Raw genomic sequence first — 16,470 nt, 5'->3', positions numbered from 1 at the left:
ACAGTAAAGAAAGTGTCTACAAAGACGCAAAATCATAAAATAGGTTAAAAAAAATAAATCAATCCAAATGAGAAGGCATGCTTGAACAGATGAGTTTTGAGTTGTCATTTGAAGGTGAGAAGAGAGTCAATGTTACAGATGTCAAGGGGAAGATCGTTCCAGAGTTGGAGAGCAGAGTAAGAGAAGGTTCTTTTCTCCATGGTGCTACATGAGACAAGAGGACACTGAGGTGGACTGCCTTGAATATAAACAACAGGATTTTAAATTGAATTCTGAATGTAGCAGGAAGCCAGCGAAGTTGTAAAATTGGAGCGATGTTGCGAAATGAGGCCATGTTGGTAATAATGCGAGCAGCAGAGTTTTGATCCCATTTGAGTTTACAGACAAATTTATGAGGCAGACCAATGAGGAGAAAGTAACAGCAATCAATTTCAGAAATGACCAGACTGGATGGAAAGTGTTTGAGAGTGATGGATGAAGTCAGTTAATGTTACAGAGGTGGAAGTGCACACACCAGATAAAATGTCAAGGCAGTCTTCTCTTTGTATTTCAAAGAAACTTTGTCATTGTTGGTCTGTATGGAAGTGAAGGATGGAGCAATTCTTGCTCTTCAAGAATTGTCTCTCCCCCTTCTCTCTGACTACAGTTATACAAGGGCCTCTAATGCTAAAATACAAACTAAAAAAAGGCAGAATTAATTAAAAATTGTCTATCAGGAAATATCAAATGCAGAGTCTATTTTCTGCACATTGATATAATTACCTCAACATCAAAACTGAATGTTTAAGTAACATCAAAATACCAAATTAAATAAAGCTGACTTTGACTTTTGGTTCATGCTACTTACTGTATTCTTTTCTCAATGACTTTGTGATGAACATTTCTAATGTTTAATTTTAAACTTTGATCAAATTTTAACAGAGCAGTTTTGATTAGTCTTAACTTAAATGAAATTTATAGACTGGAAATTTAAATTTATAGACTGAAAATCACAGAAATGAATAAATATTTAATTGACACATACAGATGTAACTTTGAAATCAGACCTATTGACAGAGCATATAAGAATCCTTTTAAAGATTTAGAGAGCTAAGTTATATTATGGAATTGTTAGCTGATATCTGATATCAGCTAAAACTCATGTGGCCAATAACTGATAAAAAAAACTTTACTGAAATTATATGGCTTTCTCTATTATGGAATTAAAATACGACATTAGCTTTGTCAATTTAGCCAGCTATCAAATGCAAATGCTAAAAAAAAGAGTCTGAAAATTATATTACACTTTCAACTTGCATTTTGTTTTATGTCAAATTCATTTATAACATCTGCTCCTGCTAAGAGAAAGATTCAAACAATGCAAATTTGTAAATTTCCACAGAACTAAACTCAACCTGCTCACAAGTAACAAGTGAAAACATCAGTCGTCCATTAATACTTGACAGTTTCTTATGATGTTGTGCTGTGCTGTTGGCATCATTCTCACTGGTTTGTCATATAAAAACAACACCTTTTATATTGTATTGGTGAACTATTTTGACAAAATGGAGGATGTCCAATATAAAAATTTACAAGTAATATCGGCTGATACTGTGCCGATAATATCACGTATCGCGAGGCTGAATCTTTAAAAAGATTGTCAACTCCTGTAAAATTTTATCTAAAGCCCCACAATATTTATGATTGGATATTTTAGAAATAAATGCCATTAATGTCCTGTCCATGTAAAAGAAGTAATTAGATCATGAAGAAGCTTTGCACAACAAAATAAATCTGCTTGTCATGTCATTTCATGAATTGTGTGAGTATTATTATTAGTTGCACTGTTAACCTTTTTTTCAATAATTGCATATTATGTGATGCATAGTATTCTAACAAGAACCCTTGCAGGTGCAATTAAATACCATAATTTGATCATACAAATATAGTTGTTTATATACTGTACCTACATTTGTTTTAATTATAAAAAGTGTTTAAATATTTTACAAGCATAAGAATCTCTAACATGTACAAATGTATTGACTCTATTGACATGTTTTAACAACCAAAACTGCACTGACTGGTTTTTGCCTTCTAATGCAATTTCCCTGGATTCTCGGCTCCCTGCGGTGCTCTGTCTGGGATTTCTCTCATTGAACTTGATTTCTCAGAATTTCATCCTTGCCAATTAGCGAACAGAAGGAGGATTTGTAAACGCTCTCATATATTCCATCAGAGAGTGGGAAGAGTTTCCATCTCAATTATGTGAATAGAATGAATGTAAAAAAAAATAATAGCTGAAAAAAAATGTTTGTAAGACAAAATATGGTGGATATTTGGCTATGCATCAACTGAAGTACTTCATATTGTATATTTTGTTTTTTTAAGCACATTTACATAATCATTGGTTATTCAGTGTCAGAATTCAGTCCAATTACTTTAAAATATTGTCTCAATTACATATACTTTGCTCTAGATTTAAAAGGAAAATTTCTTCATCAAAGTTTATAAATCCATTTATGCATTCTGCATAAATGGATTTTACGTTTTTGTCTCAGCACAAAAAATTAAGTATTTTCCCTTTGGATGTTTTCACATCCACACCTCAATTCAAGATGACTACAAAGTCATATTATTTTTTTACTTGAGTTAGTCTCTAGTGGCTAGACAGTGAGAAAACCAGTTACTGTAATTCTTGTAAGATGTTCCCCTGCTATTGTTTTCAAAGAAGCTGCAGCAGAAGAAAAAGAATTTGAGTGAAGTTATAGCATTCCATTTATCCTTGACACTATGAGTCATTGTCTCATCTGCAATTATTCTGGTTTGCTATTCTTGCAGGTAAGTTTAACTGAACTGTGCAATATAAAGGTGCAATTCTAAAAAAAAGTTTTCAGCTGCACATGTTTTATCAAGATTTGAGACATGTACAGATTTAAAAAGAACATATTGTCTATTATTTACATTTAACATATAATTGCAACATTGGGAAAAAATTACTCAAGTTTCAGACTTGGGCTTGACTCAATTTTTGGATGTCTTGACGTCAGATTTCACTTGATTGTCTTTATCCTCAAGTCCTGAGTCAAGTTTCGAGTAAAGACTTGAGACTTACCTCAGATTTGCAAAAAGCTGATTTTATCCCAGCTCTGCTGTTTTTACTTAATACCGACGTAAGGATGCTGTTTGTGGATTATTGCTCAGCTTTTATGTTGATGTCTACTCCTGACAAGTTGGCGGAGCGGCTAGAATCCCTGGTACTAGGAACAGGACTGTGATCAGGATCTTTTAACCAGCAGACCCCAACATGTTTTCAGCAACCTCACCTGGAGAAATTACCTTCTCCGCAGTCACACTCAGCACAGGTATGTTGTGCTGAGTACAAGACTCAGGCTGTGTCCTCAGCCCCATCCTTTACTCCCTGTTTGCCCATGACTTCACAGCAACCCAGAACAGAACCGACTTGTTCAAATATGTGGATGACAAATTGTTATCTACGACAGCAAAGAGGGAGCCTATACAGAAAAGGCTTAATAGCTAATGACATGGCAAACCAATAGTGAAGGGAGAATGACCTCAACCTGAACACCAAGGAGACAAAGTAGATAATCTTGACTTCAGGATAAAGAGGAAAATCCATCCTGGGGCTGAGGATGGATGGTGAGCAATTGGAGAGGGTCAGATTTTTGGAGAGGATCTCACCTGGAGTTTCAACACCAAATAACTGACTTAAAAAATACAGTAAAGACTAATTTTTTTGGAGAACATTCAGGCAGTGTGGTCTGTCTAAGGAGCTGATGACCAGATTCTGTCACTGGCTTAATGCTGTACAGCATAGGTACTCCAACTGTACAGCAGGACACAAGAAGAGCTTGCAGAGAGTTAGTAAAACAGTACAGATTATCAGATCCCATTTGCCCAGAATTAAACATAACCTTCAACACATTGAAGGTTATCTGCTCAAGTGGGCAAAGAGCATCTGAAACACATTACCACTTCTCCTTGCTACAGTAAATTTTACAAAAATATTTTTTACATATTTGTCTAAATTGACACCATGTCATCACAGTGTAATATGAGACAATCTATTAAAAGTAAAGCTCTTCCACCTCCTCCCTGAGTAAACGCTCCCAGTCAAAAATAACCAGAGTCAGGAGGAGGGTCTTATTGTTGTCAATCAACCTTTTAATCGTGCTAATGGCAGAGGAACAACTTAATATTCCAGGAAAATCATTTACCTGCTGTCATTGGTGGGCATGCTAACTAGTCTGAGCATTCATAGCAGGCTCTGTTGGGGTGAAGCAGGCTCTGTTGGGGTGAAGCAGTTGTATCGTAGCAGAGCGACAGGAATGGGGTTTGAAAAAGGGGACTGTGAGCAGTCACTTATATGAATGAGGGTGATTGAGAGATCTAAGACCCTCCTCCTGGCTCAGATTGGTTGTTTCTGACAGTGCAGTGTATTTGTTCAGATGATAGCAGGTCCACAGGGAGAAGGCAGAGGAGCTCAATGTTTTCACAGGTTATCTGTCTTACACTGTCAGGACATACTGATACTTATAACAAATAGGTCATTTTTTTTATTTCCAATGCATACTGCAGTTTTAAGTAGCGTGCAGGAAACAGCCATGCTGAAGATCATAAAGGACCATTAAAAATTTAAGACAGAACTGACTGTACTCATTGCCTTTCAAAAAGATGAATCAATATATTTTGCTCAAAAAAATAAAGGGAACACTCAAACGACACAATATAACTGCAAGTAAATCAAACTTCTGTGAAATCAAACTGTCCACTTAGAAATCAACACTGATTGACAATCAATATCACCTGCTGTTGTGCAAATGGAATAGACAACAGGTGGAAATTATTTTCATATTTATTTCATTCATTCAGATCTAGGATGTGTTATTTGAGTGTTCCCTTTATTGTGTATTTGTTTTTAACTGTTTCTTATAATTTAACTGTAAACTTTTATACTTGCTTCAAGCAATACAATTTCACTGTACTACTTTCAGCATACAATGACAATAAAGTTCTCTGTCTGTCTGACTATGGTCTGGCTATCTAGCCAGCTAGATATGTGTGGTTATGTCCTTTCATATGGTCTAACAGCTAACTATCTTAGATTGTATGCAAGGATCCCAGCACCACTGACAAGCAGGTTATCCGACTGTTCAGTCCCTGTATGTCAGACGAGATGTTGTAGAGGTGATCTCTACAGTTACTCGAGGCTGAGAATCAGATGGCTGATTTTACACACTATTAAAACTACGTTACATAAATGTTTACACTACCGAGCAGTTTCTCCTGTCTGAATCTGTAAGGACAGGGTGAGATGTGGCTTAAAGAAAGAAGAAAAACCAAACATTACTTTTTTTATCCATCTAATAGCGACCTCACCTGAAGTGCCAACATGTCACGTCTGGTCAAGAAGACCTTCGTAGAAGGCGTCTCTACTTTCTTAGAAAGCTGCAGAGAGCTGGACATGAGAACTCAGTTCTGAGGAGCTTCTGTTGCTGTGTTGGAGAGCGTTCTCTCCACCACACTGCCATGAGCAGTGCAGCTCATGGCAGCTGCACTGCTACTGAGAGGTTGGTTCTGAAGAGGATCTGTGGACAGTTGGGAGCAGCCTTCCCTCCACCATGGACCTCTACACATTGTGAAGCAGGAGGAGGGTTCCCATGATGAAAGACTCTACATCAGAATCCACCTTTAGCTGTATTCACCTCTTTCCACGAAGACATCTTGCAGCTAATCCTGCACTTAATCCAGTGACGGAAGGGAAAATAAATATTTTTATTGCACTTTTATAAGATGTACTGTTTTAGTTGTAATTTATACCAGGCGAGTCTTTCTACACTGAGAATGTGGATCAGTACCGGTACTGATTCTGAGCCTTCAAATGATTTTCACAGAAGTTTCAAGTAACTTAGAAGTTGATGTAAAAAATAATGTTTGTTTTAGTCACAAAATGATTATGCTCAGCAGCAAACAATATATCCCCAACTGCAGCATAGAGCAGCTCATTGATGTAGCAGTCATACACAATTCTAAAATTGTGTAGTGTGAACTGGGCATTACACTGAGGAAAAGAGGAAGGGAGCGGTCAGTGGAAAGAACCGGAGTTGATCCTTTCTTCAGTGTTAGCAATAGAAAGAAAAAAGGGCAAGGAAGAAACAATAAATCTGATCAATTAAAATGAGGTCGGCAACTTTCATCTGTTGTGTGATTAATTGATTTATTGTTTATCGCTACAGCAAGAAAAAAAATAAAACTTTGCCTAATTTAACTAACAAAAATCCCCCTAGCTATATAAAACAGAATATTTAGTCTGATTTATTGTGAAATGATGATGTAATGTTTAAAAGACTTTTTTACCCAGTCAAATTCAAATCCAATTTATTATAAACATTATTCAACATTTTTAAATTGAACTTCAAAACGAAATACATCAAATTCTAGACAATTACATGTAGGGACACATGTAAAAATATGGCAGGGGATCAAATGATTATTTCCCCCACTTTAACTTTTGCTGACAAAAAATGATTTTGACCAAACGCTTCCATCACAGTTGATGTAAACACAGACAGCAGCAACAGTCCGTGAATTGCTTTATTGAGTTTCCAGACAAACTTAACAAGCCCACTTTAAAATATTAATTTTAAAAAATAAATCATGACAACAGTACAGTGAGTGTTTTAAAAACAAAAGGGCTTCATTAAAATGTCAACAAAACCCTGAATTTAAATTGAGTGTGAAGAATCACAATAGTTACTTTCCCTTTTTTTAAGATCTTGCAACATAATCCATAAGGAGCAAAAATAGGTTGAAACTTCAAAAAGTAGCAAATATCAATATTTGTCACAGTAACAGATTGCTTGAGTAGCGTGTATTGCACATGTGAACACAAATATGAAATTTATTTACATGTGAGTCAGTGAGAAGTAGACAGGACAGTTTACCAACAGTAATCTGCAAAAGAAAAATGACACCATGGATGGAGAAAATTCAGGAATGTGTTTGTGATAAGTTCCAACAACAACAACAAAAATAAATGCTGTTTTCTGAAAACTCTTCAGTGAAGAAATAAAGCAAACAGAGAGAATGTCTTTCTCCCCAGAAACTCCCAACCAAAATCCTGGGGTTCCAATGTAACCCCCTGCACCTCCAACATGGCTTTACAGGACACAACAGCTACACCACGGGCTCAAACATGAAGAAATATACAGGATCAATTTAAATAGCAAAAGAGTCAGTGTGTATAACGACGACATTAAAGCTGTGAAACACCTTCACAACACTAAACACTTCTTTCAGTCTATCCACTTTTTCTCTGCATTCTGTTTGTCAGAAAGAAATGTGAGTTGAGAGACAACATGTGCGTACACAGTATGTGGCAACCATCGCCACATTTAGGTTTGGTGGAATTTTGGTCTCAGTGAACTAATATCATAAAACACTATTAGGGTAAAACAATAAACACATGTGAAAACTGTTAGTTTCCACTAGCAACGGTTCATAGAAATGTCTCAGGTTGTGGTGACAGCATACCTGGAAATGATGCATTTTAAAACTTTTATACTGCAGTTCCTTAAACGGCCATAAAGTGTAAGCAAATTCTCAGGAAATGTCACATTTAGCATATAAAATCTTTTGACTTCAGGAGGCATGGGGGGCTCAACAGAATGTGGTGGTAGTTGCTGCTTGCTCATCCACATCAGCATTAAAGGAATAGCTCGGAACTTTTGAAGTGAGGTTTTGTGAAGTTATCAGTGACACGTCTCTTACCTGATGTGGCCAGAGGTCAGTGAGGTTGCAGAGACTTGAAGGAAATCCTTACCCAGATAGATGCTTCAAAACCACTCAAACTGAAAATGTTTCTATCTGTTGGACACAATGCTGTGTATCTCTTTTACTAGCGATCAGTAAGCTTGTCCCTGTATTCTAGTTGTCATAGCTGAGCTACGACAGTCAGTCAAAGTCTGCTAAGAATGACATTAAACTCTGGATTTTGTGTCATTTGTGCAGAGGCATCAAATATGTTCCAGTCCTTTTCCAGAAGTGATCCCGCTCCAACAGCTGGCTGTCTCTGCCAATAGCGCTTTGCACCATCACATTGACGTTTTTTGACTGCGAAAACAGTTTAACTTGATAATACATACTGCATAGGGTGATGTCTCAGTGGGAAAAGCAGTCGCCTCGCAATCATCCTTCCCCATCATACCAATTATTCACAAATGGATAATATATATTATTGGTTTTTGATCATGCAGTTTAAGTTGTTTGGAATTGCAATAATTTGCTGCAACAATGTGCCATCTGACTGTTAGCTTTCTACACTCTCAATTGTGTTTGTGGTCTCAATCTGCTGTCACTCACCAATCTGTGAAATTCACCAACGTAAAGTTAACTTTGCTGTTGAGCTGCCATTTGTCCAATGGGAATAAGAATGTATATCAAAACCTTGCAATTGTTTGGGAATTATCCAGGCAGATGTGCTGCATGCAGCCTCAGATGCTGTTCATTTGTCAAAGCAACAAACTCAACTCTTGCAAAAGTGTAGATATTAAATATCTGCTAATATAGCTTGTTATTTGACAGATATGAGCATTTTTATGTTTGACTTGTCTTAGCTGGCTAGAATTAATCCTCTGATTAACTGCTATCCACCCACCGTAATGAGGTTTTTCTATGAATACCACAGGAACATGTTGTCTGTCAATCTCAGTTTATCAAACTATAACTGGCACTACCTTCACTTTAAAGATCCAAATCATCCCTTCGATTGATTTGTGCTTATTTAAATGTCAGTTTAATATATTAAACATATTAATATATGGTCAGCATTCTGCATCATCATAATTATTGGTGAATTTTAGCTTTCAGTTCCCTGGCCCAAAAGTCAGGCTTCATATTAGTGACTGACAGTTTGAGAGATGGGATTGTCTACTAGTGCAGAAAGACAAAAAAAAAATAAAATAAAAAATAAATAGCATAAAGCCATAAATCTGTTCCATCAGTCCAGCCTGATAAGAAATACAAACAGCACTGAACCACAAATTATGTAGGCAGTGATGCTATCTGTTGTGCACATCAACACTGAAGTGGGATACATTGATCTTTTGCATTCTGTTGGTCTGACATTGCTAAATGGATGTAACCCAAAGGTTGAAGTGTCTATTGCAGCATGCCTAGTTAAGTGTGAGCTTCTCTATGTCTCTATAGAATGTTCTTACAGCACTGATTAATAGATAGGTCCAGCTTTAAGGTTTTGCAACTTGAGGAGTTGATGGGGTTTGTCAATTTATGAAGTTACTCATTGCAAATTACAAACAAGAACTGTTTGTAATTGTTTAAATACTAGTTTAATCCCAGGAAGGATATGTTTAGCGATTAGCACTTGCTAACTGCTAAAGTTAGCATATTGAAGGTCAACATTCAACACAACATTTACCTTCTTTTTGACCTGAAATAAGCAATAACCGTTTGTGATGAATATATTAACATCATCTGGCAGTTGAGCCACTCGTACATATGCACACTATGAATGAGGCACAAACTCAAATTAAGGTTAGATAGTCAACATGTTTCCAAATTATTCTGACAGTTTAAAGTCCTTTTAATGAGAGGCCAGTGAAAGTGGCAAAGAAATCAGTTTGTTTGTGGTACAGTGTACAGTCTCTAATCCATCTTTTTCTGTGAATCGATGCTCAGTTTGCTGTAACAAGACAACTACACCGTCGAGTTGTGAGGCTGAGGTGAAAACACGGTCTCTGAGCAGAAATTCTGCATAAAGATGGGCAAACATGCATCCAGAATGTCCTAACAGCTGGCCAGTCTGGCAAGGCATGTCAAGACCATTCAAGCTAATGCTGTCTTGAAACTGTACATATTCCTGAAGAATATTACTGAAGCAGCCTATTGCAGACTGGCTACATGAGGAGATTACCCAGATAATATCAACATGTCATGCTTGTTTTTTTCAATGAGATACAGCTAAAGTTGTAATGTTATGGGCTTTTAAAAGGGAATGAGATCAAGTTAAATATTTTTGTTCGATTGTTTTGTGTAGTTATCAACAGCAATACTGTGGTTTTTACTCAATCTGGTTACATGATAGCTCATGTAGAATGAAGCAGTATATATGTAGAAGTTTTACAGCTGAAGCCATATTACCAGTCTGGAGTTTAAATCAATACATTATTTGGGACAATTTTATTATTTAAAGTATTTAATTAATGAAAAATGTCTTCAGCAACCTTTACAAACAAGAATGTTAAAAACCAAAGTGACCTGCTGACTATGGATTGGCACCCTAACTATTTTTTCACCTGTCTGCATTCACATAAGCTAAAATGGTCGCTGACAAACTCTGCATTCTTTATCTTTTGCACTATTGGTGACCCTTTTCACAAACGCTGTTTCACTATACTTGTAAAGTTTGTGTGAAGTTTAATAAATGTACTAACAAATGAAGACATCAAAGAGCATGTGGGTTCTACTTTAAAAGGACTAATTGCTTGTAAGAAGTTCATTGACACAAACCCTACTTTGAAGGACACATTAGTTTTCTGTCTATCGTGGAGAGGAAGTCTGAACATTGCTACCATCCGTCCGATCTCTCATATATAACATGTCTGGGATTTAGCAACATGCTGTGAAGATTTGTTGGAATACAAAGTCACAGTCACTGGACCCACCTACTAAGCCAGTCATGACGTTTGATTTGAACACCTTCTATGTGTAGATCCTGCTGCTTGCCTAAGGAGGGCAGTACAGAGCAGTGGTCCTGCCAGAGGAACCTGAGCGCAACATTCTCCTCCAAAAAGATTCAACATCCTATTGTCCCTTGGGATCTGTAAACAAACAACAAGCAGGCTGCGGTGACAGCAGGTGCCATCAAGCCGTGCACCAACTTTCTGTCAAATAGCCAAACTTTTAAAACACTGGATCCTCAAATAGTGTATATTCATAAATCTTATGATTGGAGGAAACAGTTTACACATTATTTTTGCTTGTCATACAAAAAGAGAAAGTATTCTGTAGTTTATACATACAAGTATGTACAGATATAGCAAAAACAAACCAACCATATAGATGCTGTGATGTTGCCATGCACATCAGGATGGTGGACGGTATTTACAGCAAGAGAAAAATGTTGCACTCAAAATAAAAAAACAAAGAAGAGGTGGCAATTGTGGTATTTTAAAAAGTGCCACAATCTAAAATTTTTGAAGGATAGAAAGGGGTGGGACTCAGGTCACATGACTTTCAACAGAAACAACAAAGTGAGCTTGAAGGGCTGCAGTATAATGTCTAGTTTTGTAGAAGATGAGCTGATCCTGAGATTGTTTCCTCAGTATCATTATATTACATTAACTTCAATAATAACACTCATATAAGCTTTTTGACAAACATTTCCACTGGTACAACTCTTAGGAAACACTAAATAAGTATTTTGGGAATACTTGGAAAGATTACAGCTTATGAGTTCTTCTGATCCCCTCTACTCATCTTTGTCACAAAAAAAAAAGAAAAGAAAAACTAAGGCATTCAGATGATGAAACAAATATACATTGAGCGACTGAAACAACAGCAGTGTATGTGCACTATCTGGCTGGTTCTTCAGTCTTCGTGGTCTACTTGGTTGGCTGAGGTGCACTGGCAGTGATGTGTGGATTCTGATTGAATAGTTTGTGTCAGACAGAAAAAAGGCACCTGGAGTTCTTGCTCTCCCGCTTCTTGTAAAATGGGTCAACCTTCCAAAAAGTGACTACTCGTTTTCTCTGACAGACACAAGAAGACAAGTCGTCAGCTTATTGTCGGACATTTTGACCATATTAAAGTTTTTTGTTTCCACAGTAAAAGTCACTCAGTGGAAACAAAGGAGTAGGTAGGAAATATAAAAGAAGAACGACTGGACAAGGTTCAGCGATGCTGTGTACAGAAATTACAACCTTGCTGACGCTCCTCGTCTTTGGTTTCCATGAAGATGCGAACAAGTCGTCTGCGAATCCTTGGATGGATGAACCAGAAGAAGAGAGGTGCCCCTGTTGTGTACAGGACTTGCCTTTGCCTGCCTTACATGGATGTTCTCAGCCAAACTGAGATCTCCACAACAATTCAGTTTCACACTGTGAATGTGTGTGTGCGCGCATGTGCGTGTGTGTGTGTTGGTGTACATACACACTCTGTGGAGGAGCAGGAACAGGAGGACAAGAAGGTGTTACAAGGAGGTGAAGGTGTTTTTGGGTGCTTCAGGTCAGCTCCTTTTTACAACACAGGCTCTTCCTCCATTGGCTCCTCTGTAGACCTGTAGAAAGTTCAGTAGACAATCACATAATGACATCCCATCTCATGGAGATATTCTGTGACAGAGTAAAGGGAACAGAATACTACAAAAACAATGTCTCCTGTGTGTTCTTCTGACACCCCTAAATCAAAATTAATGCAACCAATGTCTTTTGAAAATTACCTACTGACTACTTGTAAATATAGTCCAGCAATTTAAGCTCAGTACAAATACAGCTGCTAAGAAAGCTCCTTGGAGTTTAACAGTGAACATATCAGTTAATAATTTCATGAAGGTCAAGGAACACACTAAACAGAGGTGTTTATCTTTCAATGAAGATAAAGGCACACGTCCTGGACTTGCATATTATTTGCACATAATGAAGTGGGCTGATGTGTAGGTCACCTAGTAAAGGAGTTTCAGTACCTGAAGGATCCAGAGTTAGAAGCTAAATAACCATTTGAGAAATTGAAAGACCAAATAGAAACCATTTGCAGCCTAAATGACAATGAATCAATTACACACTGATGTATTGATGTATTTGGAACTAAAATATGATTCCTGGATAGTTTGAATTGGCATGCTTAATGGTTCAAATGTCACAAAATGCCACCATCCTTGTGTGTGGGACTGGGTAATAAATTAATAAAAATATATATCACAATACACAAATGACCAATATCAATAAATATTATGTTTGACAGAATATTCAATATATAGAATTCACTGAACTCCAATCCAAAACTCACAGCATTCTGGGGGATGTAGGGTGAGGAGAGGCTTTAGCTGCTCAACCTCTCAGGGCCCAGTAAGCCCTGCAAGGAGAGTGGCATCAACTAACTCACTCACTCTGTGGTTACCTAGAAACAACTGGTTGGGAACCTGCACAGCAATTTAAGGTTTTGACACCGTGCCTCGTAGCTGAGTGAAAGCAGTGGATAAAACACGAAAGGTCACACAACAGTTAAATACTGCCAGTTTGGCAGTATTAAAACAAAAAAACTAATTAGAAATTATCTATATATTTTTCTGCCTTGTTGTCCAGCACTGTGGAGGACCAAAACTGACATAATTAAAAATAAAAGCAGAAATATATATATTGCTTCTTCTTGTCCTTATATATGCATTTTGTCAACACATAAACATATATATCTTAGATCTATAGATATAGCGGGAGAGAGAGAGATTGGGTGAAGGGAGAGAGAGCGAAAGGTTGAGTGAGAGGTGTATGTATATGTTTTGGGCAAACCACCAAAAAACTCTTTTCTTTCTCCCAACAAATTCCCTCACTGGTTTTTGTGAGTTTTATAATAAAAAGATATGTACATTTTGTTTCTTTAAATTCCCAGCAAGAAGTGACAGTTACGAACGGTATAGAAACAGTTGCAGACAAAAATAAAGACCAAAATTCAACTCTTAAGCTGAGCACAGCAATTTACAGTTTCAGCGGAACTTTGAAAACAGTAAATCATTAAGTTACCCAAAACATGCACTTTTCAGATTTTTACAGTATATACAGACATGCTGATATGAGAATTTTCTATCTTCTTTGATAAATTGTATGTTTAATTTTCTATGTTCTTTGATAAATTGTATGTTTCATGCTCATTTTATACATTTTCAACACATTTTAAAGGAACTGGTTACTGTATGCTAATTGATAACTCTCTGAGCTCATGATCGTCACCTCTGGAGCCCATGGACAATGAGGGGTCCAGACATGGACCACAGGAGGCCAAGTGGAACTTGTTCTGTATGTTGATTGAATCATGGAATGAGCTCATGGTCGGTGGGCAGGGAAGTAGCATTCTGATTGGCTAACCCGTCTGGAAGAGGAAATGGCCATTCCCTTCTTTCATTCGAGGTTGTTTTGGTAATGAGTATAAAGCAGAAAAATTCCATTGTTGAGTTAGAGTCAGAGTAGTGTCGTTGTTGAGTAGACTCTCTGCTGTGGGTTACGTACGGACGCCCAATTACGTGTTGCTGCAGCTCTTCCCTGAACTGTCGGCTCTCCGGTTCACTGTGTCGCGGTAAGAGTGGATTGAAAGAATCTAAGCATTGCGTATTGTTTGTTGTGTGAATGAAGTTGCTGTAATCTGTGGCGGAATAAAAGGACACATTTATTCTAGCAGAACAGCGTGTTGTCATTATTTATCACCGATCACCCCCGATCCTGCTTAAAATTTCACAAAACACATGCCAATACAATACTTACACAACAGACAACATGCGTTCCCATTTATTCAGCCATTTATTTCAGCAACACTCATCCTTTTATATTTTTATGTCTTGTATTTATTCCTCCTCCTCCCCAGGGATTCTAGGTGATATCACTATATTGACTAATATATCAGTTATAAAGGTATAAAAATATCACGTTAAGTTGGCAACTGATTAAATTGGCCACTGTCTAAACATTTTTTTTCATGTGTGCACACAATTGATTATGTTAGGACTTCAATTCTCAGCCAAGGCAATGGAACACTCTACCTCCTCTTTCAGAGATCTCAGACACAGAAACTAAAAACAAAATGCTGCAGCTTACTCATAAAATCATCCTTCCACGCTTTGAGACTTCTATATGCACAACATTTACTATTTTTTTTCAAACAACATCACAGAGAATTCTTGTTTCTTCTTAGTGTTTGTCTCATAGAATTGTTACAGGCCCCTATTTCAACATCAGAGATTCCAATCTATGCTTTTTCATATACAAATATCTCAGGCCACATAGAGAAGTATGTTATTTCTCTCACTGGAGAGAATGAGTATAGAGAATTCCGTTTCTTTTTTCCAGGGAAGATTCAGAATTACCTCCTGGCCTATCCTTTATAGAGATCGCAATCTCTCTTCATGGATTCAGCTGTTTTCTGTTAAATATGGCTTCTTGCCATATTTAACAAATCGTGATATTTATTTGCATTGTCAGCTCAATGAAAGTGCCTGTTCCAAAGAACTGCACCAGGTTGACTGATCTGGTGTAAAAAGGAAAAAGTAAGATTTCCTGTGTTAACATCGCCAAACCGGGCAAGAATCAGACTGATCAGTATTTATTTTTTCGAGCTGCTGGTCCCAATGTGTAAAATAACTATGAGTCTCAGAATTTTTGGCAGCACAATCTTTGCACAAAGATAACTCGTCCATGGCAAGCAGAAAAGAACTTCATCACACTTTTTAGCACTTCAGACTGCCAGCAGACAGGAAACCGTTCTGTATTTAGCATGTAAAAGAGACAAAAATGTTACCTCTTTTCTTTGAATGGGCCCAGTCGGTCTCGGTCCGTAGACAGTCTGGAGCTTTGCCTTGCGTCTCCTTTAACTTTGATTTGGTTCAATTCTTACGTCAGGGTTCACCACTTTATTGGAGAATCGAAAGGCACAAAACTCTTGGTTATATAAGTAAACAAATAATACTCAGAGACGTGTCCTTTACTGCCACCCACGATGGGTCGGGAGATTTATTATCACTCCTACCACGGATGCATCAATACAAAATCAAAGTTCCAAAAGTATTTCCCCAAAATCTCTCCATATTCTCGACAACAACCTTTTTATACTTCCCATGTTCCATTGGTGTGTGTTCGGAAGTCTTGACCAACCACGTATTGCTTTTGGTTTTACATCAACATTCTGGCAGCCCTTACACTGAGTGTGTATTGGACCTTTTTAGACCAATCGACCTTGTGAACTTGAAGACATCTGTTTCATTTCAGATTTCCAAAACAAGCCAATTAATCACAAATTGTTGTTCTTATCTATCTATCTAAACTAACTTTGTGCTTCGCAGGCAAGGGAGGAAAGTTATCAGATCATTATGAGCCAGCTAGGCACCAATAGTCTTCTGCAAAAACAAGTCTGACATGATCCATGCCTACTGGCTAGAGAAACTCACTGCCCTCCATGAGCGACTGGCAGGCCAAATGAACCAGCTGCTGCAAAGTGGGACTCACCCTGAATGGTTAACTGAAAATGTTCAGTTAACAAGATCCTTCTGGATTAGGGCAATCCTAATCCAGAAGGATCCATCAAAGGGTCCAGTCCCACCCAACTACCGACCAATAACCTGGCTCTCCACAACCTGGAAGCTCATGTGAGGCATCATAGCGGCCAAGATAAGCAAATACATAGTAAAACACATGAGCACGGCACAGAAAGGTATCGGTGTAAATAGTAGAGGAGCCAAACACAAACAGTTGCCCA

The 16,470-nt window shown here is 37.5% G+C and overlaps 1 protein-coding gene across 3 annotated transcripts in view; it reads right to left on the bottom strand.

Annotated features, from left to right (window-relative positions):
• Window positions 1-6,573: 6,573 nt before the first annotated feature.
• Window positions 6,574-16,470, bottom strand: part of hdac5 (histone deacetylase 5) — a 75,270-nt gene continuing 65,373 nt past the window's right edge. For all 3 annotated transcript variants that reach the window (XM_055024500.1, XM_055024501.1, XM_055024503.1), the window contains one exon: window positions 6,574-12,292. In XM_055024500.1, the coding sequence (XP_054880475.1) occupies window positions 12,253-12,292 (40 nt within the window). In that variant the 3' untranslated portion in view covers window positions 6,574-12,252. The remainder of the gene's footprint in view (window positions 12,293-16,470) is intronic.

Source organism: Poeciliopsis prolifica, unplaced genomic scaffold (assembly GCF_027474105.1).
Source record: "Poeciliopsis prolifica strain line A6 unplaced genomic scaffold, Auburn_PproV2 SCAFFOLD121, whole genome shotgun sequence".
Taxonomy (NCBI): Eukaryota; Metazoa; Chordata; class Actinopteri; order Cyprinodontiformes; family Poeciliidae; genus Poeciliopsis; species Poeciliopsis prolifica.
This window is presented reverse-complemented; position numbering and strand designations above follow the sequence as displayed.